Source organism: Lolium perenne, chromosome 2, assembly GCF_019359855.2.
Source record: "Lolium perenne isolate Kyuss_39 chromosome 2, Kyuss_2.0, whole genome shotgun sequence".
Classification (NCBI taxonomy): Eukaryota; Viridiplantae; Streptophyta; class Magnoliopsida; order Poales; family Poaceae; genus Lolium; species Lolium perenne.
In genome coordinates, this window is record NC_067245.2 from 166980087 (window position 1) to 166996261 (window position 16175).

Genomic DNA, 16175 nt, shown 5'->3' on the forward strand with positions numbered 1-16175 from the left:
GACTCGAACCCGGGTGGTTGGCTTGCACTCCCGCACGCCTAACCCTCATTGTCATCCCACATGTCACTAGCATCTCATGGAGATGGAGGAGCCCTTTACCTTTGGTCCTGCCGCTTCCGTTTTCGTACACCCACCCCATGGATCAAAGCAGTCTTGGCCTTCACAGTGCTTGAAGATTTCCAGCCACAGGTCCATAGACCGGGTCTTATCAAGCGCGGATGCCCCTTGCTACAGAAGAATCATCAACCATTCCTCCCTGGGCCCTCCGCACGGAAAATAAACCATGTAAGCAGCACCGTGACTCGGAAATGTATCAAAGGCCTATGAACCATGCTCACGAAGTCCTCACGGGCGCGCCTCCTCTGCTACAGTAACGATAGTACATAGCAGTCACCACCTTCCGTGGATTCCAGAAGTTCCAGTTCCGAAAAGAGAAGGCTAGGGCTGGGCTGGGCGGCGGCGACGGCGACGACGATGGCGATGGCGACGACGGCGACCAAGGCGCTGCATGGTGGCGCCGCCGCGGCGCGCAAGATCCTCGCCGCCGGTTCCCCGAGGCTCCACCCCTCCGCCTCTTCGCCTCCGACCACCCCGCAGGTTAATTTGTGCTCTCCTCGTCTCATCTTCGCAACCGCCCACCGCCTCGTATATTTCCTTGTTCTGCGACGGCCAATGCAAGTTCTGATTGAACTCTGTTAACGGGTCGGCGACTCTTAGATCAGGGTGCTGATGCTAAGCTAAACACAGTCTGCTTAGAAGTTCTCATCAAAGGAGCCAGCTTTCCTAAGCTAGACACTGTCTGCTTAGAAATTCAAGTTTTGTGTGGTTTTGTTTGAGTAATCTTAAAGCAAAAAAAAAAAATCTTGCTTTGTTGGATTAGCTGGTATTTTGATATATATATACATTTATGAATTATGAGGTGCCTGACTTTGTTTTCTGAATCATGCCTTTGTATCTGTTGAGTATTGTCCATTGGGTAGTAAAACTATGGTTTCTTTATGTTCACGGCATGATTTGATTGCTCGGCGTGATGGTACATTTGATTAAAATTATTTGCATTATTATAAATCCTAAGCTAAACTTATATCCTGTAATTGATTTATTTCTTTCATTCGTGGGGATAGTATCATTGGATATGATTTTAAGTGCGGGGAAGTCATAAGTGGAAAGAGAGTGATGACGGTCGCTCAGCAGGATGCTACCTAGGATTTCACTTGCCACTGTCACTTGAATCCTTTGATTGTGTGACTCTTCTTAACATGAGTAATGATTAAATTCAGACTTTTTAATGATTAAATTCAGATCTTAACATGGTGTGGGTGTGTGTGGTTGTAATGAAATTCAGATTTCTGTTTTATCGGTTTCATTTTTGATGAAATCGGGAGCTCTGGCTCCTCAATTCGAAAAAAGAGAGTAATGATTAAAAATTGGCAGCTCTCACCTGTGAATTAAAGAGTGTTTGAGTCAGCCAGGTTGAGGTAGCAGGTCTTTTGTTGATATATTTATGAGATGTTGTGTTTGTTTTCTGAATCATGGTTTTGCATCTGTTAATTATTGTCCATTGGGTGATATAACTATGGTTTTATCTTCATGGAGTGATTTAGTGTACTTAGTCTTAAGAGTGATTGTACGTTTGAAGGAACTTGTTTTGCATTATGAAAATCTCATATGGAAATTAATCGAATACCCATGGGATACCTACCGTCCTACCCACAGCATGCGCCACCATCGGATGCCCATTCACATATATGGACGGATGGCAGCTAAGCACCCAAGTACATGTGCCTTAACAACATGAGCAGAGCATGCTTTGAACACACATATTCATTTGAGCGAACCTATCTACTAAAAGTGTTAACTTGGATCTTTTTCACCTTTATCTGATCTACCATTCTCCGCCTCACAATCTTTCATTTGATTTTATATATCAGTGTGTAAGTTATTTCGTTTGCTTGCAGGTGATTTCTCGTGGCTTTTCCTCTTTTCGAGCTGAGGAGTATGTCAAGATGGAAGATTTGGCGAGGATGAACAACAGGATTCAGTTGCTGGAAACCTCTCTTGAAACTCAGAAAGCAGTAACACGGTTCGTTTCTTGAGCTGTACACCTCTTCTAGCTCATCATCTTTACATACTTCTTAAGTACATGCCAGCATGCTTAATCGATCTCTCACTTTAATTCTAGGGCTGAGATGCTCAAAATGAAAGCGGAAGTGCTGGAGCATGATATGATCATGCTCCGCAGTGTCGGCCTGGGTGCTGGCCTGGGTGTCGGCCTCGCGTTGTTGACTTTCATTGCCTGGGTCAAGATCAAGTACTGAGGAGGTTAGCGTGGTATTGTCGGCAAGAGATTCAAATGTTACCTGTGCCAGGGTACTTTTGTTAGATGTGTGTCTGAAGTACTTGATGAGACATTGACGTAGCTAATGGCAATTTGGTGGAAATCATGATAAATTTTCTGGTTATGGTATATTCCATGAGTTTTCTGGTTTATACTTTCCTATTTTCCCAAGATCTCTGTGCATCGACTTGTTCTTTTTTTTTTTTTTGAGATCGCATCGACTTGTTCTGATTTGAAAGTTTGCAGAAAAAACTGTTCCATTGTCTGCAACCTGCAATTTTTGCCGCATAATTTCTTGCAGTGAACCGTGCCATGTGAAATTCTCATGAAATTCACATATCATATTCCCTTTTTACCCATGAAAGTAACAATCACATGTGAGGTGTATCCTCAAAAGGGCATGTGAAGCTGGCAGGTTTCGTTTGCAGTCATATGTCCAGTCGATTTCTGTCGGGCTACTGGAGCCCGACAATTCGACAAGATCACCCGAAGGATTATGATGATAACTTGATAGTAGACATATTTGACAAGATCACGCTAATCACGGTTCAGTGGCATATTCATCGGCTCTGGACTTCTGACGCTTGGTCATCGCCTCTGGACTTCTGATGCTTGGTTGCGAGTCCCGATGGCACCCGTGGCCATTGGGTGTGGCCGTGTGGGTGAAGCCTAAGTAAACCCGCAGGCCGCACCCCATGTCCTAAAATTTTACCCGCATCCATGTCTTGAAATCTTACCCGCTACCGCACCTGAGTATAAATTTTATCCCATACCAACACCCGAACGGGTGAAAAAACCATGGGTAATACCCACCCCGAAGTCCAAACCAGAACACATAAAAAAACAACAAAACATATCACATAAATGAAGAGAAACAACAATGTTACATATGTATAAGAAAAGACACTCCCTCGCGTCTCTCCCCATGGAGGGCGCCAGGAGCACCCCGCCGCCGCCAGCAACACCCCGCACCCGAGGAGGCGGTTAGTACTAGGTTTTTGGGGATTTTTTATGGACATATCCTATTAAACAAATGACCCACATGTCACATAGAAAGATAACAGGGTAGGTGGGTATGCGGTATGGTTTTTGCATTCCCATACCCACACCGGCCATACCTATTGGATATTTTTACCATTTACTTATCCATAGGTTAAAATTTACTAACATACACATACCCTAATGGGTAAGTAGGTAATAGGTACCTATTGCCATCGGATGTTGCGGGCTTACCTCTTCTTCAGTACAGTTCCCGGAGAAGGCTTGTCTACCACCAAACCATTCACCTGGTTGCAGCATTTTGCTTGTGATCCTCCTCGGGCGTTGCTCACGGTCGGGAAGAAACATTTTTTTTTTTTAACAGAGGGGGACGCCGGAGGCGTCAAATTTCATTCAACGCATAAACAGTTTACAACATGTAACACAGTTCCTTATAGCATGAGATTTTGAATAGCAAGAGCTACAAGACATCTTCCTAAAGCATGGGTTGAATTAGTACAACTGTAGATAGGCATAGACTAAGATTGCCTAATTGCCTGTTTTGCACAATCATGAGCAACATCGTTGAGATTTCTCTTGACATGATAAATCTTTGGTTGGAGCTCCCTTGATGCCATCTTGTAATGTGATATCTGTTCCCTAAGTTCCCATGGGACCTGAGTGTCTGTGATTTTTGGTGATGCAGCTGCTCTTGCTAGAGTCAGGTTGTCAGTGAAGAAAGTGACCTGATGAGTTTGAAGCTGTTCTGCAATTCGAGCCGCTAGGAGAAGGGCCGATGCCTCTGCATGCAACGATGATGGAGCTTTTGTAGTCGAAGCCTGAATCATAATTGTTGCTACATTCTGTCCTTGTTGGATTTGTCCATAAACTCCAATACCTGTAGAGATTCTTCCTTGTGAACCTGGGTTTTTTTTGTTTTCCATGCAGCGTCCGCAAAAAACTTGCTTCCCTGTATGGCAAGATCAGACCTGATCGTTTCTCCCTGCTTCAAAGTCTCCTCTTGCTGTTGGCCTTCTCTTTCCTTCCATCTACTCTTGTTGACAGACATCAAGTTTTGCATCATATCTTCCACTACCAAATTATTAGAAGAATCCTGCAAAACATCCAACATCTCCAAATTTTGATGAATGGCATTAGCCATGTGATTGATCTGTTCTGGGTGACTCTCCTTTCTATTAAACAAGCAATCATTGCGGGCTTTCCAAATGCACCACATGAAGGTAAGAATATTTTCTATATTTGCATGTGGATGATTCATTTTTAATAGGCTATTAAGAACCTGTGTGATAGAGTCAGAGCTAGCAGTAATCGTATCAATTCTTAAATACCAGGGTTCGCTGAACAAGCTGCTTTAGCAAAACCACATAAGAAAAAGAGATGGAAATCATTCTCCTCTATCCCACACCTGCAACAGAATCTGCTTATGTGCTTGCTATACTTACCTGCACGCACACCTGTAGGTATTGCTTTTCGCAGCAATCTCCACCCAAAAGTTTGTATTCTGGGTGTTATTTTCTTGTTCCCCCAGATTTGATACATAAGCTGCTTAGTAGAGGGATGCACTTGTCTTGGTCTTGGCTCACCATTGTCCTGCAAGTTTTCAAGGCAATCCATGTATGCACTCTTAGAGCTACATTTACCTGAAGGAGTTAGTTTCCAACATAAAAAATCTGCATCTTGAGAACAAATAATGGGAGTGTTTTTAATAGTGTGAGCCATAGGTTCCTGGAATAGAGTGTCTATGAGATTGTGATTCCAGGCTTGCTGGTTAGGAACCCAAAGATCTTTTACCTGGGCTGGATAGGAGAAGTTTGGCGGCTCAATTATTAGAGCATCATAGATTTGAGCCCAATGGTCACACCATGGAGTGCTCCAAACAGAAATGTGGCCTATGGATATTTGGTAGAACGAATGGGCTTTTAGAATAGGAAGGATCTTGACAACCGAAGCCCAAAATGCTGATTTTGGAACATTTTCACTTGGGTGCCAAATCGAGGAGTCAGGGAAATGTTTGGATTTCAGAACCGCATGAAGGAAATCATTAGGCTGGTATGCGATTCTCCAAGCTGCCATGAGAATCAGGCCCTGGTTCATTGCTTGCAAATTCCGGATACCAAGGCCACCTTCCTTTTTTGGAGAATAAATATCTTTCGAAGCTCTCATGCAAAGGCTTCTAGAGTTCGATTCTTCTCTGATCCCCGTCCACCAAAAATTTCTAATGATAGATGTAAGTTTGGCGATGAACTTTTTGGTAAAAAGAATGTTAGACATATAGTACACAGGTATTGAAGAGAACACATATTTTATTAGCTCAAGTCTAGCAGCATGAGAGAGTTTATCGGCCTTGTAAGTTGAAAGCTTAGATTTAAACATGTCAAAAACAAAGTTGTAAGCAGCGGTTCTGTCCTTACCAGGGATAATGAGACTATGAGAGGATGTCCAAAGTGTTTGAAATTGTTGTCTATGTTTGGGACAGGGAAGATTTGTTTTATGGACTGACATGTGCTTGGAGAGACATGCTTGCTGAATATGATCCTAGATTTTACCCAGTTTGGTGTTTGACCAGATTGCACACAAAAGTCCTGCAAGATATGCTTGATTCTAGTTGCTTCTTGGGTAGTAGCTTGCCCACAGACTAAGAGATCATATGCAAGCAGTAGCGAGTGGATCGGGGGACAATTTGGTCCCAAAGTTATCCCTGCAAAATAGTTAGAAGACATGGCTTCCTGTAGTGCAATGGATAGTTCATTTATCGCAATGGCAAACAAATAAGGGGATAAAGGACAACCTTATCGAATACCTTTGTCTCCTCGAAACTTCGCAAACGGTTGATCATTAATAATAACAGAGACACTTGGCGAAGAGATACATGCATAGATAAGATTGATAAAATGACTGGCCAGATCTATTTAAAGCATGAACGCTTTGTTTTTCCATGAGCTAAGAGCAAAAGAGTGGGTTATCTCCTGAGCAATGATGATATTATTGCTTATTCTTCTACCTTCAATGAAAGCTTGTTGAGAGGGATGAACATAATCCAGCAAGTGAGGCTTAAGTCTATTTACAATACATTTAGTAATAAGTTTATAAATAACGTTGCAAAGACTAATAGGTCTATAATCCGCCGGAACCAAAGGAACTAGCTTTTTTGGGATGAGAGCGATGTGTGTATCATTAATATGAGCTGGCATAATACCTCTTTCGAAGAAATTTCTTACCAGTTGCATTACATCTTGCCCTATCCAATTCCATATAGCAATGTAGAACTCCACATTAAAACCATCTAGCCCCGGCGGTGTGTTTCTTTTCATCTCTTTGAGTGTTTCAAGGACTTCCATTTCATCTTGACCTGCTTCGCTCGAGCATTGCTCAGAGCAGCTACTGGTCTAGGAAAGTTTGTCTGCATACCACAGGGTAATAATACAACAATCATGAATGCTACGAGGTTTCTCCAGTTAGGCACAAAAAGGTGTACCTTGGCAACGGTTCTCCCAAACACATATATACACACGAAAACTTAAAGATCACTCTCTATCTCAACACACATAACTGCACCAAATCATCATGTGGAAACTAAACACTCAAAAGGGGGTGATTATGATGATTTTCCTGGGAAGAAAGTAGTGTCCCACAATTATGAGTGACAAGATCACTGAACATCCTCCTACAAGAAAGATAAACAAGAGGAAGCCTGTGGTGACCCGGCATACCACTGCATGGTGTAGTATGCAAGTCTGATATAACACCAATGAAACACAGTTCCACTAGTATTATATCGCTCAGAGTGGTACAACAGAAACATATGCTGGTCCAAGGCATGTCTATAGAATTACAACATTGACTCTGTTACATAAGATCATCACAGCCTCCTACTTTACAATGAGGTAAAACTGCAAATAAACTCCAGAAGAACGACTCGTAGTCTAGTCTTATCACGAACTCTATTTGTAGAGTATTTAACTAGCTACAGAGGCTAAGAATAGACTCTAGCTAAATAGGAGCTAGGTTTAGGAAGCTAGTTCCCTTCTATGGCTAAACTAGGTTTTCTCCTTGTTGGATGTGGTATCTGACTCCTCTGACAGGGTCCTGTCTCGTGAAGTAGTTGTTGACTCCTCGGCCTTCGAGTTGCACTGTAGATCCTCCTTCGATGCCTCCATATCTAAGCAGGGGATTTAAGAGTGGGATGAGTACGAGCGTACTCAACAAGTTCATTATAGGAAAGAGGTGTTTAATGCACTAGCTACAGCATTAGACCAGAAAGTCTAATACCAATGCAAGTTTTCATAACCATTTCTTCAAAAGGTTGCTTTTATTCAGAAGAACTATGTCCGTCAGCCTTCACCGGTTTACTAGAACTTCATGGAGCTCCTTTCCGGCCGCGTTCGCAGTTCCATATCCCAGAACAGGGAGTGACAGGTCACGGTTCTTTACACTCTGCAGAGGTGTGTTGCTTTACCCATAAGATATCTTAACCTTGGTGCCAACCGAGCTATAGTTCTCGTCCACACTTCCTTTGGTGTGAGGCCCGGTATAAGGTCTAGCCAATCATGTTCCTCCGCTACCTCGCACACCCACCCTTTGTTGCATACCCCGACCCTGGGTACTCGCCGGTCCCATTATTCCCACTTACGGGTGGACCCCGACCACGACAACAGTTTGGGACTCGTTAACCAAACTCCTTCGCCGGTAGCTGCAACCCATCATAGACCGCAATACCGTGGGGACTTAAGGCTTCCCCAGCCAACCGCTTGTTCTTCGGGCGACAAGTATCTACGGACTATGCCGTGGGGACTTAAGGCTTCCCCAGCCAACCGCTCGCCCCCGACAGATACAAGTGTCTACGGTAAAGCGCGTCCGTTGATGTACGAGAGGTGGAAACACTTTTGACTACTCCGTCCCACTCCGGATCTTATGGTTAACACGGGTATTACGACACAAGAATCACTGGACGACATTTGTTGTTTAATCCTAGATGGATATAACCCTTGCAATGGAACCTCCACCATATCAACACAATCCATGGTTCCATTGCCCACCACATAGTCATATTCATAGTTATGAAAATAGTGGTTTTGGTTTTTTATGCAATAGTGATAAACATAGTACTTTGCAAGTAATTTGATAAAAATACTCAAATGGTATGAGCAAGTGATTAACTTGCCTTTCTTGACTGCAAGATTATGCAGGCAAGGTCTTCGATATGCAATAACTCCAAATTCTGAAATAGCATCATCGTCCGGTAAGGACGATGTTTAAAAGATTGGCAAGGATGCAATAATGCATAAGTATGAGATGCAATCGCTCTAAGCGTGACCTAACCCCGATGATTTAGGATCAGTGAGTTGTAATGATTGGTTTAGGGTGTGTTGCACTTTTAGAGTGATTCACATACAAGGTTCTTATTCAGGTGTGGTTACTTGGTATTATAAACAGGTAGATAATAAAGCATAATAATCCATTGAGCACACAAAGAATGATAATTGGCATAATGTTAACAAGTAAAGAATAGTGGTCAGTTTTAGTACTATATGGCATGGTTAATGATTGATTATCATGTACTTTAAAAGAATAACTTTTGAAGAACATGTACTTTGATAAAGAACAAGTATGGTAATTAGGTTGGTGGGGTTCTATGGTTAACTATGGTTCTCATTAGCTCTTGAGTAGATATTAGATGGATCCTAACAAAGTTGGATTCATTAGCAACTAGGCTTGAATGGTTTTACTTAAGTATGAGCAACTTAAGCAATTAGTTATACATGGTTGTTATCATGGTGGTTTCATCTTGCTGATGATAGCTAGGTAGGGTTTATAGGTTCTTATAAGCAGGGTTGATGATGGTTCTCTGTTTACTTCAAAAGAATAACTTTTGAAGAACATACTTCTTAAATAATAAGAAGTATATCAATTAGTTTGAGGTTGTTTAGGTTTGCTATTTAATTCCCTAAGTAAAGAATGGTTGGTTCTTAGATGTGATGGTTCCTAAGTATTTCACACTAGTAGAGTTTAGTGGAGTATGGTATGTAATGCAAGATATTAGGTATGATTGCTATTAGTATTCATCACAATGGTGCGATGCTAAGTAGGGATAAAATAAGGGTGATTGTTTTGGTAATAGGATCTAGGATTTACACTTGGTTAACCCTACTTGATTATCTAAGTCTGATGAAGATGAACACATGAGATGCTAATTAGTAGTGATAGGGTTCCCATATTTTATGTGGATTTGAACTAGTATTTAGTTGCTAGATATGAATCTATGATTACTAAATGAAGTAACATGATCACATGTTATTTGGGTTTAGGTTTGGAATCAATTTAGGGTTCACACATAAAATAGTGGAGCTAGGATTTCTAGTGAATTAGGGTTTTGGGTTTACACATGAAATGATGAGTTCCTAGTTTTCTTCCTTATGGAACTAGGGTTGCATAATTACTATTTAGTTCATAACTTAATAACTTCATTAATAAATTTGAAGTTATTAATAACCTTGAAATAATAATATTGGATTTGGTATTTTATTAATTTTCAATAATTAATAATTAGGTAATTATTAATTAGGTTTTAAATCCTCCTATTAAGGATTTAATAGATTATAAGCAAAGGAAAAGTAGTTTTAATATTTTCCTGATTTGTTTACTAGTTTTTATTAATTTTTAGAAGTTTTTCTTAATTATTGAATTTTAGTTGAATTTGGAATTAAAATTAAAGGCTTAATTAACAAGTATTAAATAAGTGAATTTTTATTAAAAATAAAAATTTCATTTTATATTTTTATTGGATAGAGTTTTATTTTCTAAGAATTTTAATATCTCATTTGTATTTTTCTGAATTATTATGAATTATATATGAATTTGTAAAGTTGCAGCAATTTATGAATTTGAAATTAAAACAGAGAATTACTAAATACACCCGGTTAATCTACCCACCCAGTCACTGACTGGTGGGCCAATGGTCCACGTCGGATTTTGACCAAGTCAAAATTCGAGTTCATGACCAGAGGGCTACTGGACGGCGGGGAAATCGGCATTCGCCGTTGATTCCAGTCGTGCGCGGTTGGGAGGCTATATGGGTGTGACTCAGGGCATTGTGGGGAACATTTTGAGGGTGGCGCCGCCGTTGTTGGGTCGCCGGAGCTCGGCCGACGGTGAGGTGTGGCGGCGATGCTCACGGCTAAGTGATGCGACGACGCTATGATGCCCAATCGAGCAAAGCGAACAAGCTGCGAGACTCATGAGCTCACCAGGGTTACGCCAGGCTTGACGGCGAGGTCGGAGCGGACCTGAGTCGCCGGAATTTGCATCTCCGGCCGTCGGAGAAGACGGTCTAGCGTGCTCGATTGCGGGCGGTTTGGCTCAATTCCTATCGCAGGCGAAGCAAGTCGAGGATGCTGATGACAATGGTGCCCACGGCATGGCTTGGGGTTGCTCCAATCAATGGCGATAGGGGTGGCCGGCTCAGCTAGGTTTTCGATTTGGGTGGAATTTAACAGAGATGGGGAAGAATTCGGGCCAGTGTTCGTCGCGGAGATTTTATAGGGCGCAGAAGCGAGCCTCGTCACACCGTCAGGGAAGGAGGAGGCGCCAGCGCTGAGGGGAAGGAGAGCACGTCGTCGTGCTGGCCTCCATGCGCGTTGGAGAGGATGAGGATGAATTCCTCATGTTATTTTTACGAAGGGGTATGAGGGCTGGTAAGTGGGCTGCTGGTGGGCTGCTCCTGGGTTGGTTGCTGGTTGCTTGGTGGGCTGTTCAATGGCCAGGTAAGCCTGGTATGGTTTCTCTTCTCTCTTCTTTTATTTCTGTTTATTTATTTTTTCCTTTTTGATTTTGTTGATTTAAATTCTGTTTTGAATTTAACCACTTTATAGAACTTTATTATTTAAAATCTGATGGGGTTTACCCAAGACACTTTAAAGATTGTTGTTATGTATTAGAAAATTTAATATGGATACTAAAACATTTGTTTACTAATTATCATGGAGATTTGAATTAATTATCCATATGGCTTGAATTTGAATATTATCTTGGAAAGATTCAAATTAGTTTCCAAATGATATTATTCTATTTAGTGTTATTTAGAGTTTTATTTGATATTACCTTACATGAAACAATCTCAAGGTAATACTTATTAGTGGATTTCAAATAAGAAAGAGACTTAATGGCATGGGTTGATGAGCTAAAATATCTTTAAGGGCTTGACCCCTTATTTGAGGATGTTGTCACTTGACTATTATTTTATGTGCAGAACTATGTGCTAATGAATTGGAAACTCTACTTGAACTCCTCCCAAGTTTAGTATTAATATTGTAGTTTAGTAACACCTTAATATACCTAGAGTAGGTACTACTCTCATCATGGTTTGGTCTTGGTTATTAAGATAAATGGTTGTCAACCACACATGGGTTTAATTATAGGACTTAGCATTAGGTGGCTCTTTTGTTTTATAATTGAAGCATAGGATTTGATTAATGAACCATTAGGGTTCAAATGCTAATTACCTAATGACACATGGGTTGAATCTCTATTATGGCCTGGGTTTATATTATGATTACCATAGTGATGTATAAACTAGGGTTGAGATATAATTCTAGTTTATAGAATTGGGATGACATCATATTGCATTTGCTAGGGTTTAATCTCCCCTAACCAAGGTAATATGGTTACTTGCTTCATTGTTTCTGTTCTCCTTTAATTACTAAGGATTTGAGAATTGGTTTTATCTTCTACCAATTAACTTCTATTATTATCTCCAATTTATCATTAAAGTAACTACACTGGTTATAGTTCTTTTTATAGTTAACTTTGGTCATATAGATTAATGGTTCCTCACTATATAAAGTATGGAGTTTTACTCTAGGTTTTTCTTAGGTACTTTAATTGAGGAATAAATGGAATGTAGATGTGATAGAGTTCTACTTATGATCACCAAGTGATTCACAAGTTGGGATTGAGATATAAGTCTAGGGTTGCTTATTAGTGATCTCCCTATGATTTCATGTGGTGAATAATATCTACTAATCATATAAGTGTTAGCAGTTGGATTATTCTCCTATTTCTCCAAAGCATGGTCATGGATTAGGCATGATCCACTTGTTCTAAATATCCTTACCTCAAGTTATTAGGGTTTATGATCATCACTCAATTTATAATGATCAAGGTTTGGCTTCCTAAGGTATCTCTCATTAAATTAGGTTTCTCACTCTCAAGATTGAGTATTGTCTTGATCAACTAAATATAGTTTCTTTCTTTTACTATCTTGAATGGATAGGGTTACCTCAATAATTTCTATCCCAGGAGAATGCCTGAGATAATAACTTATAGTTCTACTTAAACAATGATGATATGATCTTCTGGTTAAAGAATAGTTCTCTCCCTCAAATCCAGGTGTTGCCTCAACTATCTTGAGTGTAACTCTATAGCTTGAGTTCTCTCATACATGAATGGTTTATTCTAGGGTTTATGGTGTACTCCTAATATTTATTTAGGTTGCTGAGCTAAAGATTCAATTGTCTAACTTAGTTGGATTATTCCACTCCTTATTTCACTAATTCATGGATATAGTCTTATTCCACTTGGTATTTGGTTATCTCACCACTCCAAGATGAAATGGTTTACAACCCAATACTTTAGTTCAAAGATTGTCCTTTATTCATTAATAGGTAAAGCTAGAATTGATATGAATGGGCTTTCTCACTTGGGAAGGACTTCAATACTAACCTAAGGTTATTCTCCAAAGATAATTATGTGGTCACCAATATCTATGGTTAATATAAATGGGTTCTCTCTCTAGGGGAGGTCTTGAATAATATCCTAGGGTTTCTCTTAAAGATGATGATTTGAATACTTGGATGAATATCCAAGGTTTAACTCAAGGTTTGTTAATGCTTCTCTAATAATTATAATAGAACTCTCACCTCTCTAGGTTTGATTCTTAACTATTTGGAATAGAGAAGAATATATATTTCTAGAGTTGATCTCCTTGTCATGTTTCCAAGAATGAAGTAAAATGAATACCATGAGGTTCATGGTAGGATCATGGATTAGTTTAAGACATGGAAAAGATAAGTGAAGAATAGTTTCTCCAATTATTGTTACTTGATTTCCAATTAAATGGATGTTCATATGTTATGACAAGAATTATCATATTATAATCTTTTATAAGATCAAGCAATTGATCATTGAGTAAAGTGTTGTTGTGTTGATTATTAGTTCCATTTGATCTAACCCCTTAGATCAAATCATCTCTACCCAAAACAAAGTTTTAGCAAAGTCACATTGAGGTTTATAGCGCTTAACTTGATGAGCTACTTCAATTCCACCAAGGTCAAGTGAAATTTAAAGCGCGAAAATTTCCCGGATTTTCTATGCATGAATGCAATGCACACATCTGTTTCCTCTATTTTTGTAACCCCAATACCTGGGATATTACAGAGCCTTCCTTCTGAAAGAAGGAACATGCATCTTCATCACAAAACAGAACTCTGTGAGCCCTCAGAGGAAAGGTAGAATAGCAAATAAGATCCATACAGAGTAACCGATACTGAATTCATGGTTCATTAGACCCAAGTCACTGAGCCACTGAGGCCATCAGGGTAATCAAAAAATTTCTCTAATAGCTTGAACAGTAAAGAACAATGATAATATTGAGTTATCTTTCCAGTCTTCACTGCCTCAAAAGAAAGTAAGTTCTCATGTTCTTACATTGTTAACACTAAATCCACCAAACTCTTATAGTTCATAGAGAAACTCTGGGATTACATAGATAGTGTGTGATACCACATGAATATCCAACATAATTACAGTCTCAAACATTAGGGCACTACAAAATCTCGATAGCTTATAGGACAGTTTCTTATCCGAGGAAGTTCATGATCACAAGGTGGAGCACAAGATTGCACAGGACAAAATCTGCAAAGGCTCTTTCTGGAGGAAGATCCTGCAGATAATATTTTGACACAGAATGTTATGCTGGAATCCAAAGAACAGGCAATTGCAGAAAATAACACTAACAATGAAAGTAGAGTTACCTTAAATTCCTTGTTGTCCTTGTTGACTTGAATACGGAGGCACACTGCAAAAACGTGGACAGTTGTATATCATGCAGCCAAGGACTCAAGGAAGGGTAAACAGTACCAAGAGGGGAGTAAGAAATTCCTACCAGCAAGAACTGCAGTTCCTATGCATGACAGGACACCAGAGAGGAAAGAGTTGAAGGGAAATGACCCAACTATTCCCATGTAAACAACCTGTTTTGCCACAATAGGGAGCACTTAAATAGTTTGCAAATGCCTAGGCGTTTTGTAACTGTGCACAGAAGACTCATGACTTAATTAAGTTGAACACAAGGCTATAATGCATGGTCGCTTACAAGAAACTTGCACTGGCCTAAGAATCTAGCTAGGACACACTATACCACACCTACTCCCTCCGTTGGGAAATAACCGTCGCAGATTTGTCTAGATTCGCATATATCTAGACATAATTAGTGTGTAGACACATACGAATCTAGACAAATATGTGGCATTTATTTCCCAACGGAGGAAGTAGAAAACAAGGGCTAGCACTTTCCTCTTTTAAATCAGACATTGAGGGGCATACAGTTGCTTCCATGAACATTACACATACACCAATTTGGTTGTCAGATGGCTACTAGGTAAAGCAGTTTTTTTGCAAGCTGAAACCTTGCTCCTATTCAGAACTGACAAATGTGGCTAAATCTTCATGATATACTAGAACAATACATATAATAATAATATTACAACCCTCTCTGTATGATTGTTTTCTTGAAAAATGTAGGTTCAAATAAGATATCAACTCCTCCATCCTAAACAATATATCCTCGGCCTTGAAAGTTACCTGAACAAGGGCGGTCACCACAGCGAAAAGCACATACAGGTCAATGATCTGCAGACATATGAGGATATGATCAGCAATCGGCTAGTCGACAGTCAGACAGTGGCCACAGCCCACAGGTGGTAACAAACACGACTGAGGGTGAGGAAGTGGGAATTAATGGTAATTACCTTGAGATTTGTGGGCGTGGCAGCATAGGCCTTGTTTAGGGACTGGATGAGGAGCTTGGCATCCGCCGCGGCCTTCGGCATCTTCACAAACCTGGAGCCCTCAGAATGCTTTGAGCTAGCCAGTAAGAAACAAAAACAATTCCCGATCAGATTCTCTCACACCGTGGTAGATCAAAACCTAGCAGCTGACGTGCGTATATCGGAAATTGGAAGTGGAAAAATGTAAGCATTCTGTATGCTGCAACTGATCTGGGAGCAGAGGTGGTGGACGACAAGGGAGGGGAGGAGAGCGCCGGCGAGCAGAAGACGGCGTGAGGTTCCGGAGAGGGAGCAGTACCTCAAGCGGGGAAGGGTATCGATGGCCTCCGCTGCTCCACCGTCACCAGCGCCGCCGCTCAACTCGACGGAGGCGGAAGGGATCGAGAGCCCGTAACGCGATCTGTTCACGGTCCGGGATATTCGTTTCTGGAGTGGGCCGTGACTTGAGAGCCCATTTGTTTCGCACAGGCCCGTCTGAAACGAGTGAGAATAGCACACAGCTTGCTCTAGCTGAAAAAGAAATTATGCAAAAAAAAAAGAAGCTGAAACAAGAAATGTCCCTAAAAAAGCTGAAAAAGAAACGCTAAAATGCCCCAGCGCTGCCTCACTACTTTACTAGTGGTCTAGTGCACAGAAGATGAAAAAATAAAAAATGGAAGTGACTGTTTATTGTGGACCACAAAACAACATACTAATGCAGGAGAAGGTTTGTGTGTTCAAGTACATGCCTGATGCTATGAGATAGGTGGTTGGTGCAAATGGGGAGAGCAAGCCAG

At 40.6% G+C, this 16175-nt stretch overlaps 2 protein-coding genes across 2 annotated transcripts; one reads left to right on the forward strand and one right to left on the reverse strand.

Moving 5' to 3' along the window:
* The first annotated feature begins 385 nt into the window (after positions 1-385).
* Positions 386-2521, forward strand: LOC127333816 (uncharacterized). The gene is made up of 3 exons (XM_051360254.2): positions 386-597; positions 1959-2083; positions 2183-2521. The coding sequence occupies exons 1-3, from the start codon at positions 475-477 to the stop codon at positions 2316-2318; spliced, it is 384 nt and encodes a 127-aa protein (XP_051216214.1). The 5' UTR covers positions 386-474; the 3' UTR covers positions 2319-2521.
* An 11459-nt stretch (positions 2522-13980) lies between these two features.
* LOC127333815 (dolichyl-diphosphooligosaccharide--protein glycosyltransferase subunit DAD1) lies at positions 13981-15835 on the reverse strand. The gene is made up of 6 exons (XM_051360253.2): positions 15698-15835; positions 15361-15475; positions 15194-15241; positions 14496-14583; positions 14365-14408; positions 13981-14273 (listed from the first exon to the last, which is right to left on the reverse strand). Exons 2-6 carry the CDS (start codon positions 15439-15441, stop codon positions 14190-14192), a joined length of 345 nt encoding a protein of 114 aa, XP_051216213.1. The 5' UTR covers positions 15442-15475; positions 15698-15835; the 3' UTR covers positions 13981-14189.
* Between the last annotated feature and the right edge of the window lie 340 nt (positions 15836-16175).